Source organism: Antennarius striatus, chromosome 23 (assembly GCF_040054535.1).
Source record: "Antennarius striatus isolate MH-2024 chromosome 23, ASM4005453v1, whole genome shotgun sequence".
NCBI lineage: Eukaryota > Metazoa > Chordata > Actinopteri > Lophiiformes > Antennariidae > Antennarius > Antennarius striatus.
The window spans coordinates 7,781,661-7,797,371 of NC_090798.1; the positions used below are offsets into that span (position 1 = coordinate 7,781,661).

General features: G+C 39.8%; 1 protein-coding gene across 3 annotated transcripts in view; it reads left to right on the forward strand.

Moving 5' to 3' along the window:
- Positions 1-15,711, forward strand: part of fgf11a (fibroblast growth factor 11a) — a 63,486-nt gene that overhangs the window by 23,088 nt on the left and 24,687 nt on the right. For all 3 annotated transcript variants that reach the window (XM_068308071.1, XM_068308072.1, XM_068308073.1), the window contains one exon: positions 10,820-10,930. In XM_068308071.1, the coding sequence (XP_068164172.1) occupies positions 10,820-10,930 (111 nt within the window). The remainder of the gene's footprint in view (positions 1-10,819; positions 10,931-15,711) is intronic.

Sequence of the window (15,711 nt, forward strand, 5' to 3'; positions counted from 1 at the left end):
ACCAGTCCAAAAAACCAAAAGTGTCTTCAAATTGGAAAAAACAGCGTTAAGAAGCTCCTTCTCATCCAAATAGAGGATCTTATCAAGTGTGATGTAATAGGAATGATCCACTGTCATGGAAAAGGAAGGATACATTCATTCATTTTCACAACCACTTCATTCGCTGTCGTGGGTTGCGGGGAGCTGGAACCCATCACAGCTGGCTTAGTGCGTGAGGCGGGGGAAACTCAGGGCACCCCGGTGGAAGGATGCATTTAGTTAAGGAATTCCTTACAAAGCTCTGCTTCATACATGTAAGACACCAGATTAGATGGTGTTGTGAAATAAAAAGAACACATTGAAGAGAAGAGTAATTCTTGTGCCGATGTTGCACAACCTCTATGAAAAAAATTTTTTTTTAAATATCCAATGAATCATTCCTTTTTTGTGATTTACTGTTTTGTCTGCTTTACTTGATTTTTTATACCTTCATTCATTTTATCCTTCTTTTTGACTTGCTTGGACAGACATTTCCAAACTACGCCACTGGAGAGACATATCTATATTTGATGTTCTCCTTTTGAGGTCAACCAGGATGGGTTAATGACTGATGCATACATTTTATCACCTCACATGAAGGGTGATTGGAACTGAACGAATGTCCAAGTTGTTGTAAGGTCTATTCAGTCGACTAATAGATTTTTGTGTGTATTGTTTTTATCATATTAAATCTTTGGACTTTCCTTTATCTCAAGTGTATTGGTCAACAGATTGGCTTCGTATTGTTTATTCTTCTTTAAACGCATAATATTTTATCTACCTGTTTCAACTGAGGTTGAGGGTAAAAAATGAGTCCTCACAACTGATTTCCATGAAAATAATAATGTAAATAGTTAAAGTGGGAAAATATTTTTTTTTATGTTTTACATTTAGTTGCACAGTGTGCTACAATTTCAGATCTTGTAAATCCTCATTTGCTGGAGCAAAATGAATTTATAGATAGTTATTTTGCTTCCAAGTGATTAAAAGTCAGAGGTATGTGCACTATGGGTGCTATAAACGTTTGGACACAATGTTCTCTCCATCTTACATTCCCATTAACTTGATCCCCTAAACCAGCAGTGCTTAACCTTGTAGGAGGTACCGAACCCTGCCGTTTTTATATGCTCACTCACCGAACCCTTCTTTAGTAAAAAGAAACTAAAATGTTTTTTTTCAAATTTAAGACATAAGTATATGTTTTACTGGTTAATGAATTGTGCATTAATGTCACCTTTTTCAAAGAACCAAACCAAGACAGTGCATGAACTCACATGAAATGACCTACCTGCAAATCAGTGTGACTTCTGCTGTTGTTATTGAGAGACCAGTTCAGATATGTGTGGTTTCACATTGGCAACTGCTACTCTTATTTTCACAGGTAAGTCTGTTTCTCTTTTTTCCATGCAGGAAAGGAAGTGTTCCTTTATTTTTGCCAGTGCGAGACTAGAGTTGCTCAACTTGACATTGCAAATCCTGCAGAACACTGACTCCCATCACATTTCATTATACAGTAGATGCAAATTCACGTTGCACATATTCGTCCGACCACTTTCTTTTTTTGCTCAACATAGTAACAATGAATTAAAATATTAAGAAATGACGTACCATCATAACAGGCATAAATCGACTACTGAGTGCGCAAAATCCCACGTAGCACAGGTAGGCTAATCCATGTAGCGTGATCACCTGCAGCCAGTGATGGCTAAGGGGGGTGTGTCATTATGAATTGACACGATGTGTGAGACGTACACTGAGATTCGTGTATGTTTGGCAAAAACACCCGACACATCGTGTTGTGTGTTTTGTCTTGACCCTCGTCTCCGCTGAACCCCTGAGACCGACTTACCGAACCCCTAGGGTTCGATCGAACCCAGGTTAAGAACCACTGCTCTAATCACTTCCCCTGTCTTTTAGCCTCTATCTCTCGCTTTCACCTGCCTAGTTACCCTTTAGGCAATATCAAATCCCAGCCTAAGTCCACACTGGGTGGGTGTGCTCATCCTGCAGATCGTTACTGTAATCATCATCAGTAATCAAGCATCATGAGACAATAAATATGGCTGCCCCTGACTACATGTCCTGCGCTGACACTGAACATCTTTAGTTGGGTGCTCATTTGTTCACTGTGAACATAATTTATATTTGTGCTAGATTGAACTAACGTCCTGGAAGGCAATGGGTCCAAAATGAGCTGGGTGGTAATTACATACATGACTTCCGGGATGAACGGCATGTCAGCACAAAACTCAAAGATAATAAAAGCCTGCAGTTAGACACAGGTAATGAAGCAAGACACCCCTTCTGGTCCACATCATGTCAGCTGATACAGAGCTTCAGTGATGCATACTCTAATATTAAATTACTTAGTATGAACCAGTTGACTTCTAAGGAATGTGGACACTTTCAGACTTCATATCTCAAGGGTAATTGACCATTTTACCCAGCAGGTCATACAGTCTTGCCTCCATATTGCCAGATTAATAATATCTAGAAGTTGTTTCAATATTACACCCAAATACTAACATTTATATAACATTCACCAACCAGTTTTCATATGTAAACCAAACCTCTGCTGAGGCAGAATCCTTATTCTCACTACACTGATGGAAACATGCACTCTTGTAGGCACAGTCTTCCTCTGACCTGATCAGCTGGCCATTCTTTTAAGCTTAAAATAATTAGGCTTCAGAGCACAAACTGTAAAGTTCATATGTTGCTTTCTTTTGATTGGCTTACAGCAACTCAAGTGGATATTGTTCCCATTGTATAGTTGAGAACATGTGTCTGTTTTTTTAATTAATGCGAATAATAAGCCATAATATAAACAGTCTTTGGGCGGTACGGTGGCGCAGTGGTTAGCGCTGCTGCCTCACAACATGGCGGACCCGGGTTCGAGTCCCGCTCTGTTCGGAGTTCGCATGCTCTCCCCGTGTCTGCGTGGGTTCTCTCTGGGTTCTCCGGCTTCCTCCCACCTCCAAAAGCATGCGCTTCAGGTTGATTGGCCGTTCCCAAATTGACCATAGGAGTGAGTGGGTGTATGAATGATTGTTTGTTTCTATGTGGCTCCGCGGTACATTGGCGTCGTGCCCGGAGTGTCCCCCGCCTCACGCCCTGAGACTGCCGGGATAGGCACTGGCTACCCCGCGACCTGCCTTTCCCATAACTTCATTGTATGGCTCATCAGCTTTATTTCTCTGTAGTTGTGACAACTCTGCACGTCTCCCTTGTTCTTAAAAATGGGCTCCAGCAAACTTCTCCATTCCTCAGACATCTTCTCACTATCCAAGATCCTGTTGAACAACCCAGTCAGAAACTCTACTGCCACCTCTCCTAGACACTTTCATACCTCTACAGGTATATCATCAGGACCGACTGCCTTTCCACTCTTCATCGTCTTCAATGCCCTCCTCACCTCTGGCAACGGTGGCAGAGAAGAGAACATTGGACAAACTGCTGGACATCATGGACAATGTCAGCCACCCTCTGCACACTGTTACCAATAACAAGAAGTCTGAGAAGCCTGACCAGCCAGAGGCTGCGCCTACCAACACGCAGGACAAACAGACTGTAGAACTCCTTCATCCCCCGAGCCATTAAACTGCTCAACTCCTCTCTTGGGGAGCTGAAGAAGAAGAAAGTCCACACGAGAGCTGAGGGATGACACAGACAATACAGCAAAAGCAATACAAACACTGTAGACTTTTCACTACACCCATACTTAACCAGGCCTGTTTATTTTGTAATTTCTATGCCTATTAATGATTTTCTATTTATATATTCTTGATGGGTTATTTATTACTCTTTCTATTTGGTGTTGTACTACTTTCTATGTGCTGGTACTTTCTGTGTGCTTTTTCTGTGTTTTGTGTACTTACTGTGTTGTGTGCGACGGAAAAAATTAATTTCCCTGATGGAACCTCCTTAAGGGATAAATAAAGTTATACTGTACTCTACTCTACTCTATTCTACTCTACTTCATAAGTTAAGAAGGGTGATTTGCAAAAAATTATTTGTATTTCTAATTAAAATTTTTTATATTTCTCATATTTATTTTATGCAATGCTGTACATTTGCAAAATAATGCAAAATCAGAATCAGATCAGGTAATAATCAGGTAATAATGTAATATGCAATTTCCTCCGGGATTAATAAAGTATCTATCTATCTATCTATCTATCTATCTATCTATCTATCTATCTATCTATCTATCTATCTATCTATCTATCTATCTATCTATCTATCTATCTATCTAATTTTGTTCTATTTTTAAAATGTGGAATTTCTAATCACTGGCTGGTTTTACTGGCCCTTGAGCTTAATACCAACACATAGGCAGTTCCTTGTCTTTCAGCCGATGGTAATGTGATTACAGTGATCCCTTTCCCAGAATACAAACTGACACATCAGAATTAGATTTTTACAAATGTCCACTCGATCATTCTTAAGCGAAGAAAGTTATTTCTCTTCTTCACTCTAGCCAGTTCCAGAGCCAGGCTGTCTTTCTGTTGTTCTTTGGCTCTGGTTGGCTGCATTCTCAATGTTAACTTCATGCACGGTTTACCGAACTGCTGATGGACATGAGGCTTCTCATTAATAATGTAAAATAGATCCAACAAAAAGTTTGACTGCCGTCAATGAAGTAGAAGGAGCAGTTTGTTTTGAAAGTGTCCCACCTCTTCTCTCCCTCCACCCTATGAGGGATGAGGCTGCTGGCGGTTTCATAGATGATTGATAGTCCTTGTAAATATGGCCATTACCATATAAGTTCTCCCTGGCTTTATCCACATTATTCACTGTCATCTGAGGACATTGTGAGCCCCGTGAGCACCTAATTTTATGCAATTTAGCCGTGCAGTTAATGTGAATGCGATGAAATATGAAAATATTTTGATGCACCCCAGATTCATTGTTTTGGAGCCATATTTGAAGAGTGCAAAAACAAATAAAAAACTTGCTCTGATGTGAAAAAAATCTTTTCCTCTTCAAAAATTTCAAAATGGTATGTATAATTGCGATTGTGGCTGCTGTCAAGTGTTTGCCATTGGATGCAATAAATGCTGGGAGATGAAATACTCGCCGTTGTAAAATCCATATGTTCATGGATTAATAGCTTTGGGTTCCCATGCTGCTGGGGAGAGAGGCGATATTACAGTCAGTGGGGAGTAACAAGCTTATTAACTCTGGAGAAAGCTGAGAAGTGTTTTAGGGACCCGTGTGCAGAAGTGTGGCGTGTTAAATAGCAGCAGCCGAGCAGGAATTCACCCAAAGTGCTGCAATTGATAAAAGCCACTTTTACTGAAATGACCATTATGCAGACATGAGTAAATGAGAAGATTGAGACTGGAGTTTGTTTGTTTTTAGTTGGTTTTTTATTCACTATATGCGGAAAAAACATAACAATGAGCTGCGAACTCTTTCAACTTGCTTTTTTGCTTCTTCCCTGTCAATAATTGACAGCTGAGAGAAGGAGAAAGTCAATCCTGCAGATTATGTATTTTGGTTTTGTTGTTGAATTTACCCTTTATTTAGTCAATAAAAACAGATAATATTGTTTTTATTATTTGTTGTGTATTAAGGACAAAAGATTCTTATTGCTATTATCCTTTTATTGGCATCATCTCATCTTTACAAGCTGACGACCAACAATTGTTTTATATTTCTGAAAATATAATTTCATAATGGTGTTTAAAACAAACACACACACACACACACACACACACACACACACACACACACACACACACACACACACGCACACACACACACACACACACACACACACACACACCTGTCAGAGTGTCACAGGTGTGGTGGAGTTCTCCTCTAAGAATAACTTGTACTGCTCCTCCCTCCTGTTTGTTGTGATTCTTTGGTTAATGTGACACCTGAAGCTGCTGATTATCCTTTAATGAAGTTTTTGAGCTTTAACGCTGCAGTAAGTGAACTTCAATGACCATGATTCATCAGCGATGGCACATCTGTGCTCCCTGGAGTTCCCCTGCACCTGCTGGGGAGGACAGCATTTAAGTTGACATCCCGACAAACAGATGGAAGCGTATCACTCGGTTGGGGTGGGAGCGCTATCAGCTTCAAGGTGTCTGATAGACTATAGTGCCCGAAAATATATGAATCATCAACATCCAGCCATCATTGTGCTGCTGAATGGAACTGGTTGCCTGTGGTAAACTTAATGTAGAGGCAGCGTGAGACTTACTCATCCCTCTCTTTCTTCCCTTCATCAGCAGTCTCTGTTGCTGTTATGTGAAGATTTATTGATTATTGATGCCTTTCTCAAACACCATTCATCCTGTTCCCATCTTCTTTTCACTGCACCCGTCCTTCATCTTCTTTTTTTCTTTCAAAATGGGCCAATGTCTGGAATTCCCTGCTGACTGAATGTGCAGTTTTGGGGATGTGGAAGAGAAGGATAGAGGGAGGGAAAGAGTGGAATCGGAGGAAATGTGAGAATGAGCAACATCCTGTAACATTTACATAAAAGAGAATACATTCCACTCATTCATTTTTCATTTAGATCATCCTTAAAATCCCATTTTTATTCATCAGCCTTTAAATGAGGATCACAGTGTTATTGTCATCATATTGGTTTTTAATGCAATCTTTGTTTGTTTTATTGTGTAACCATATTTATTATGCCCTTTTGTTAACTTTGTCCTTTACAAATGTGCCATAAATAAAGTTGTGAAAGTTGAGTAGAGTAAAAAAGACACAGAAGGAGAAAGGAGTGAGAGAGAGAAAAAAACAAAAAAACATCTGTTGGATAAAGCTGATGGACCCTGGTGGAAGTTATGTACAGCAGAGATAAGTTAGAAAGGCTTTTTGTCACAAACCCGTTGACAAAAATTTGTTTTAAAAATGTTCAATTTGACATACAGTTATATGAAATTATAACATGTATTTGAAAAAAAGTCAAAACCTACTTGATGGATTTGTTTATTTGTTTTTACTGCATCATTTTTATTTCTTCACTGGACACCCGAGAAGAGAAGATGGGCTGAGGGAACAAGATAAAAATAGTTCTTCTGTTATGTGTGTCTGAGATGATAGACATACAGATATTGTTCTTGGCAGATCATCTCTGCATTTTTGGCCAAGTCCCATCTGTTGGTGTCTCATGCAGACACACACACACACACACACACACACACACACACACACACACACACACACACACACACACACACACACACACACACACACACACACACCTAGAATTAGAGTGTGTTACAGCATGAAAATAATACGAGCCCTGCCCAGTTGTCATGTGACTTGAGGTTCAGGGTGGACGGAACTCTGAAGAAGGAAAATTAATCCAGCGCTTTATTAAGGTCGCTCCATAATTGGCGTTGATCATGAGCACAAATCCCCCACATAAACACACATACACACTCACCACATGCCTGTGTGTTGCAATATAATAACAAATCTATTTTCTGCAGATTCACGTTAACATATCCTGGTGATATCTCCTAATGTCACAGTGAGAGTGAAGTGGATTTTAGTGATTTAAAAGGGTTTAAGATTGTTGGTACTGTGGTAACATTAAAAGAGATTGTAAAATGATGAAGTCAGCAGCTGTCACGATGGGATATGTCAAATTCAGATGACTTGATATTGGTTGTTTGAAGGGCTAGGGCCTCACCACATGGCTCAAACAAAGAAGTACATATTAAGTCATCAAAATATGAACTTTGTAAGGTATTCCACAATTACACAACAACGAATACTGGAAGAAAAATGGTGAACAAAAATAAACCAAACAAAAATGTAAAAACTAGAAATCCTTTAGACTTTATATAGCTTCACTAGCATTATTTTCATCAGAATATCATCACAGTCATCAAAAGGTAACATTCTAGAACAATATTCCGCACAATATTGTAAAACTTCACCATTTTTTCAGTATAAAATATATTTCAGAGGATCAACCACTTGAATTTAATCCTAACAGTAGCTCCCAACCCCAAATCCTAACCCGAACATTAGAACAAGTCTCCAACAGGTTTGATTTTCTTTTTGTGCATTTTGTTTCATGTTTTTTTTTTTTACCCTTCATGATATTATCTCTTCCTGACTTTTTGATAGCAGCTATTTCTCTTGTACCAAATTAGCCTCCTGTGTATTTAGTCCACAAGCTCGCTGCCCATTCTCAGCATGCTTGTTAGGAATGGGCCGTTTGCTTAGCCTGCGGTGTGTGTTACAGCCTTCTTGAGAAACCAGCTGCAGACTAAGGTGAGGACACTTTTGACTCAGTATTGCATAGACTGCAGTTTGTCTGCACATGTTGAAACATATTAATATCAAGTGTGTCCAATTCAAACTGTACTAACACTGAACTTCCGTGGGCCTCAAGCAAATCACGCTTGAAGTATGAGATCAGTGGTGAGGTGAGAGATTACATACAGAAACACATTCTACTTTATATATGTGAGTTATAATGTGTTTTTCTTGCATCCTCGTCCTTTTCCACACAAAATGATGTTGACTTTAATAAAGTGTGTTGTTTTTTTTTTTTGCGTGAGACATGCAAATATTCTCTTGCATGTGGTTGTGCCTGACATAGTGAACAGCGTTAACAAACAGGGACATTTGGAGGCGGAGTTACTCTCAAGGTCAGCATCAGTCTTTTCTGTGTGTGTTTGTTGGTCAGTACTGTGGCAGATGTGTTAAGCAGCACATGGCCTGGTGTGTGGTCTGAGGCTTAATTTGGGATTAACATCCAGGATATTACAGATTACCACACTCCACGTGTCTCGTCAACCAGCGGTGGATGGATGAGCTTTTAGTAGTTGCAGCGTTACACTCAGTCCCATGATGGAGGCTTCAACGTCCAATAGAAAGCTTCCAAATTTGTTGTGCTTTTCTTACGTCATGAAACTAAGGATTACGCACCAGCATTTCTCTGAATGAGGCAACAATGTCAAACTGAGTTGAATTGTAATAATAATTACAGAAGAGCTAGCAATAGCAAAAAAGAATTGACCTTTCCACCTACATTCCGTGTCCGTGTCACAATATAAGCATGTCAAATGGATCAGAATGAATAATTTGATGAATGATAATTATTAGTGGTGCTCTAATCCTAGGACGGTGGCATCATAACGTCATGCATGTGTAGAGAAATGAAATTCAACATTAGGTTAGAGGAAGACACACCAAGTTATTTCGAGAATAGACATGTTCACAGAAAAAAACATGGTGGTATGGTGGCTCAGTGAGTAGCGCTTTCGCCACACAACAAAGTTCCGGGTTTTGAGTCCTTTCTGTATGGGGAGTTGGCGTCTTCTTCCTGTGTCTGTCTTTTGGCTTTTTCTCACCAAATACATGGAATTTGGGTGCATTCATTAATACTAATTTCCCGGAGGTGTGAGTATGTGAGTGAGTAGTTGTTTTTCTTTCCTGCGATGTGCTGACGATGGATCCGGGGTGTACCCTGCCTTCTGCCTGTAGCCAGCTCTGTTAGGCTCCAACACGCCTGTGACCTGCGAGGCGGAAACATGGCTGAAGATGAAACAATTACGTTCTTCTTATCTTTAAGACAATGGATAAAGAAACAAGTAGATTCTTTCAAGTGCATTGAGGCTACGATAACACTTGAGACTTGAGAGCAGGGGGAACAGATGACAGGACACAGTTCATTAAAATCAAAGCGTGATGGTCAAGTTGCTTTTTTTTTTAATGTTGTCTTGGTTGTAAAGAGTTTGTTCGATAATATAAATGCAATTACAACCCCTAAAATCCCTCGGGATTATCAAAGTATTCTTCATCGTCATCTCCATCTTCATCTTCACTTGGTTGCAAGAGGGTGAGGTGGGTGGCAGTGGATTTATTAAAAAGTTTATTTTGTTTTTTGATGATGCATCAGTCCAACATAAATCCTCCTCCTGGTGCTAACACAGCTGTATGGGTCTATGTGGGCAACCAAATACACAACAGTTATTAGCCTGGAGCTAAACAGTTAGCGTACATTATCAGATTCCAGTTATTGCAGCACTTAGATCCAGCTTGAGAATATAAAATATTCAGAATCAAAGTCAGATGAACGTGAAATATTACCGACATATAGAGCCAGAAACTGTTGATGTTCAAAATTCATTCTTTCCATATTTGCACTTGTTTTCTGAAAGAAATTTCTTTTTGAAAAAAACAAACCAAAACTGTGAAGCATCAATGGCCCTTCAGATGACCATTGTGAACATTCTCATTTTTTGCTATGTATAGGCTACATCCCAATAACATCCCCTACCCTCACTATTGACATGAACACAACTTTTGACTCCTTACTGCCCTTTTTTTGGATGCATCACTGCCAACGTAAGTTTTGTCAACATGTGAGGGCATTGATGGCTCAATTGTTTTACATGGATGATTCTAGTTTTGTATCCAGATGGGGAATAAATTAGACTTCAGTTCTGTTAAGGGAGGGGGGACGACATGATTAATGGGCTCCTCCCGCTGTATGTACGAGTAGTAGGCAGGTGCTACCAGCTTTCGAATAACTTGGTGTAAACACACGCACAGAATGGAAGTCTCGCCTGCCTCCCTGGAACCTGAATCTCTTCAGCCGATCAGGCTCCCATCAATCCCACTGGAGGCCACAGTCACATGCAAACACTTCACTGTTTGACTCTTTCACAGTGCAAATATCAAGACCAGCCTCATGTTTAGTCAGCGTGCAAGCTTATGTGTCAGTGTGCGCATTAATATATGTGCAGTGATAGATGTGTCTGTGTTTATTCCAGGATGCTAATGTATGTTTAACCCTGTGCTTCCTCTCCAGAGCCCCAGCTGAAGGGCATTGTCACACGGCTTTACTGCAGACACGGTTTCTACCTCCAGATGCTGCCGGATGGCACCATGGAAGGCACAAAGGACGAAAGCAGCTCCTTCTGTGAGTGAGCAATCAGGCGCACTGAAATGTTGTTTCTAGATTGAAGGTGTGTGTTTCATTGCTCTGCCAGGGACCACACCACTGAAAGTTTTCCCTGCTTCCATGCCAAGTGATATTATAAAATGGGAGTTCCTGGTAAGACAGTCATATATCTTAAAAGCACTTCAGTGCACAATAACGCTGCCATGCTTTTTGGTTTGGTTCACTGTAGGATCAGTCAGGCTGAAAATGTAAGCACACTTGGCGAGGTGCACTGGGTAAACGCCAGCTAAATGGGATTTGTCCACATTATGTAATATATATCACAGTAGGATAAGACTGGCTTTAAGGTTTTTCCAACATGTTTTTAACTATTTGTTTACAGTCATCCTGACTTCCAAATTGCAAGTGATGTCTATCTATCAGGGTGCATTCTGCTGTAGGTCTGTGTGTGTGTGTGTGTAGGTGTGTGTGTTTTGCGTGTATGTGTGTGTGTGTGCGTGCGTACATGCGTGTATGTGTTTGTGTGTGTGTGTGATCGTGTGTGTGTGTGTGCGTGTGCACACATAAATCTTTCTCAGAACCGCAGAAGCCTCTTGGATGAGAGGTGAAACCTCTTCAAACAACTAAAGCAACTCTAGTTGATTCTGTTTTGCTCTTCTTGAGTTACTGTACTTGAACCTGAATAACTGAGAATCTACAGACATGACTCTTCAGACATATATTTAAAATGTTTTTCAGAGGAACATGTTCCCAAATCAAATTCGTGTTTGAAGTTGGCTGGGGAATCAATCAATTTGGTAAGATTTGTAATTTGGGACTTAATTATCTTGTAAAAAATGTCACTCACTCAATGACTGTAAAACATCAGATCTAACTTCTGTACAACATGCTGCTTCCAGAGTTCCAATCCCCCAAATCTCACACATATTGGAATTTCCAGATGCACTTATTTTATAACTGCTCCACTGTAAAATAATTTAAGAGTGGAAGCTTCGTCCATTGCTTCATCTAAGGGGTGACCAACTGTTATCACTGACAAAAAAAAAAACATTATAATAAAGGATCCCCAAACATGACCTCCCTCCCTCCCAAAGAGATCAATATTTTTTTGTTGGGAATTGTTGATGTGGCAATGTTTCTTTCAGTCGCAACAACAGTTTGGATGGAAACCATAAACCTGACATATTTTGAATTTACAGCTTGACTCTTAGTTATGTTTCCCTCCATAAAATTAGTGTTCCATTTTATTTATATGTCATCTTTGTGGCAGTAGTCTTACCCGCTGTAATACTGTAACACACTTTTAATCTTGATGCGCTTTGTTGTTTTTGTTTTACTTTGGCATTTGTCCAAAAAGAATTTGTTGGACATCCAAATTTTTTTCATTATATAAATTGACACCTTTTTCATCGAGCTCCAGCTCAATTTTATTTATGAATATGATTAATCCTGTCTGGTTATGTACTCAGTGCATAAGTCCAGTATGCATTTGATTACTTAGAAACTGACATGGGAATATGTGTTTTCTGGAACATAAAGCTAATAAAGCACAAACAACAGAAAAATCTTTTTTTTTTAAATATATGGCTAACAAGGCACAATTATTTAAGTGTCTTAATGAGAAAAAACAAGCCATTGTGACATTTCAGCTCATACTATGTTCTAATTGTGCTTTTTTAGTATTCCCATGTGTAGTTATGATTAATTACTAATGCATATGGTAAAAGTATGACACAAGAGCTTTTAAAGCCAGGACAGGACAGCTTTATTCTGTTGGTTATCCAGCCTCACACCATCACAATCGTAAATTTTCCTTTAACGTGAAACATAAAAGGCTTTTCACGACTGATGTTTTCAATAAACACAAATGCATTTGTCTTTCATAAATGAATATTTATGAATGATGTGAGGTGTAACTAGGGCCGGGCTCCAGCAGTTGCTGCATGAATGCAAAACTTTGTAGTTTCACTCAGTGACTCTCATTCTTAATGAATTTATTGGTTTTGTATTAATTTTTAAGCAGTGACCACTGTTTGACTGCCACTGCACCTTCTGTTGGTCATACAGTTCATATTAGTCCTGGGTGACAAAGCCAGTTGATACCGTATTACTTATATATATATATATCCAACCTCCATCCATCATTGGTCTGTTGGAGGATCCTGTGTTTGGTCTCATCCGAGCCATTTTTGCAAGCTCCTTTATCATCTAATTGGCTTTGTTCGCTGGGTGCTCCCTGTTGGTCAGACAGGTAATACTACAGGCTGCTGCAAACACCAATCAATAGCCATGAAAATGACCTCTCCACCCAATTTCCCTCAATCCCAATTTCCCACTTTGGTACTGACCTCTCAGCTCATTTATTCCACTGACCCACTGTGACTCAGATTAATGACGGTGAAGTAATAACCTCTAGGGGGCAGGAGAGAGCTTCATGGCCATGTAAACACGCTCCATGTATTTCTGCAGCAGCTGTCCTCACCTCTTAGTGAAGGCCGCCTTTGCTTTAGTGCAGGGACAAGAGTTGGATGGAGGTATGGAAGCCTTGGGGGAGTGTAGCAGAACAAATGTGATGAGTATGGCTATTGTTTGCCCTTTCAATCCATTTATATTTTTTTCCCTTTAGGCCTCCCATAACCAGACAATAAAGGAAGTTGTCACAAAGCTGGAAATTACTCTATATTACAGAAAATGTGGCCAAAGGGAGGAAGCAGAGAGTAAAAGGAACAGAGACGAGCAGCGAAAAAAGAAAGTGGAGTCAGTGCAACAAGATGGTTTGGCAGAAGAAGACAGGAAGATAGAGCTGAAAAATGAGAGGGTGATTCAGAGGGAGAAAGGAAAGGAGAAATCGGTAGCAGCAGCTGGCACACACCTGATGGCTCCTCAATCCTTGTGTCTCCCCCCTCTGGCGGGAGGTCAAAGGAGTTCTCACCCTACTCGTCACCTCTCGCTGCCTCTGTTCTCGATTCGTCCAAGCTGTTATGTAATAAAAGTGGACTACAAATGATGGCAGGAGAGAGGAGGAGTATGAGATTTATTATCTATTTATGGGGGGAGAAAGTGCTGCTCTAAGACAGCATGTTTCAGCCACTCTGCAATTAATCACTTAAACTATTTGACTTTTACATGTTTTATGCAGTTTAGTGATGGTCGTACATTTCCATTTATTTCAGTAGATCGGGAGATACAGCTTGCAGAGCACTAAATGTAATCTCGGATTTTGCAGACATCTGTGAGTATGATTATTTAACAGTTAATGGATTGTAAATTATTTAAGTTTAACATGATTGTAGCTTATTTCAAATTTGTTTGATGGTTCATGATGGCTGAAATGTCTTAAATGCTATTGCCGGGGCCTCTGTGGTCAGCAATTTTCAAATTATGGACATTCTTTTAAATTTTAACAACTCATAGTTGCTGTAAAGAATAGATAGTGAGAAGAAAAAAAACAATCGTGCAATATGTGTTACAATGGTTCTGTTTGACTAACAGTGTAAGACAGAGTTCACGTAAACAACAATCACATTCTTATATTTTATAAAAAATACTCTTTATTGTTCATTTGGGTTTTTATTTTACACACGTAATCAGCTGAAATTGAAACAAATATTATGACTACTTTACTAACAAACTAATAAAAGGAGTAGTCAGAAGTACAAAAACTTACAAGATCCCAGAGCTCAGGAGGAGGCATCTGAAAAGGTTTCAGCACCTTTAAATATTCAATCAAGTGCTTTTCAGTGTGTGAAGATGCAACACATGGGTTAATCAAATAAACGTGAGAGAAAAGCACTGGAAAAGTGACTGAAGAAGAGTTTGGAAATCTGAAAGGAGCTGAAAGAAGATAAGAAAATACACCAAAGAAAATGGAGGGAATAAATGCACTGAAGAGGGAATGACGAATGGAGCCGCTGGTGTGATTGTCGTATTGGATTTAGTCTCTTTCTGAAGTCTGTTAGTTGGAGGGGATGAGAAGGAGCACAGACAGTTTGACGGACAATGAAAGAAGTGCAGAAAAAAAATGGGGGAAAGGAAGCAGAAAGATGAAAGCTATTGACTGTCAGTGTGTGCATCAGAAAGCTACGAGGAAGAAATTTGATTCCCTCACTTTTATCCACTGTAATTACCATCTCCCACTGTTGGAGGGAAATCTTACTTATCTCTGTCTCTGCTTTGGAACAAGCATGCTCTGTCTCTAACTTTCCCCAGTGCTCGATAACTCCTCTTTGCCCTCTTTGAGGACAGACAGGAAAAAAATCAAAGGCAAAAACTTGGCACAGCATGAGAGCAGATGTATTCAAGGAGTAAAAATGTGAACATCGAAAGCAAACGCTCTCTCAGCCAGGTGAGGAGAAAAGGTGAATAAGATCCAGGGGTGGGCCTGTAAGAATGAGAAGAAGAACATGAATGAATTGCAAAAAAGTGGAAGTGAGGAGGGAAGATACAAAAGATGGGAGGCAGAGACAAGACGAGTGAGACCTGAAGAGACGGAGAAGGCTTCAGGGTAAAATAGGACAAAGATGAATGGACGTGGATGGAAAAGTATCACTTTCACAGGATGTAGAGAATAGCAGCCGGCCACAATGGAACCGAGCGGGAACAAATAAAGAAGAAAAATAGAGAGACGTGCAAAAAACCAAAGTGAGATAAGAAAAAGGTTGTTAATTCATGTGAAGGCTGAGTGAAAAGACAAAAAGCACCAGGGAGAGAGAGGAGACACAGATGGTCTGAATGGAGAAAGATAAAAGCTGAGAGAAATCAGTTATGGAGAGGAAAGCCCAGGGGGGGAAGAAGAGGTA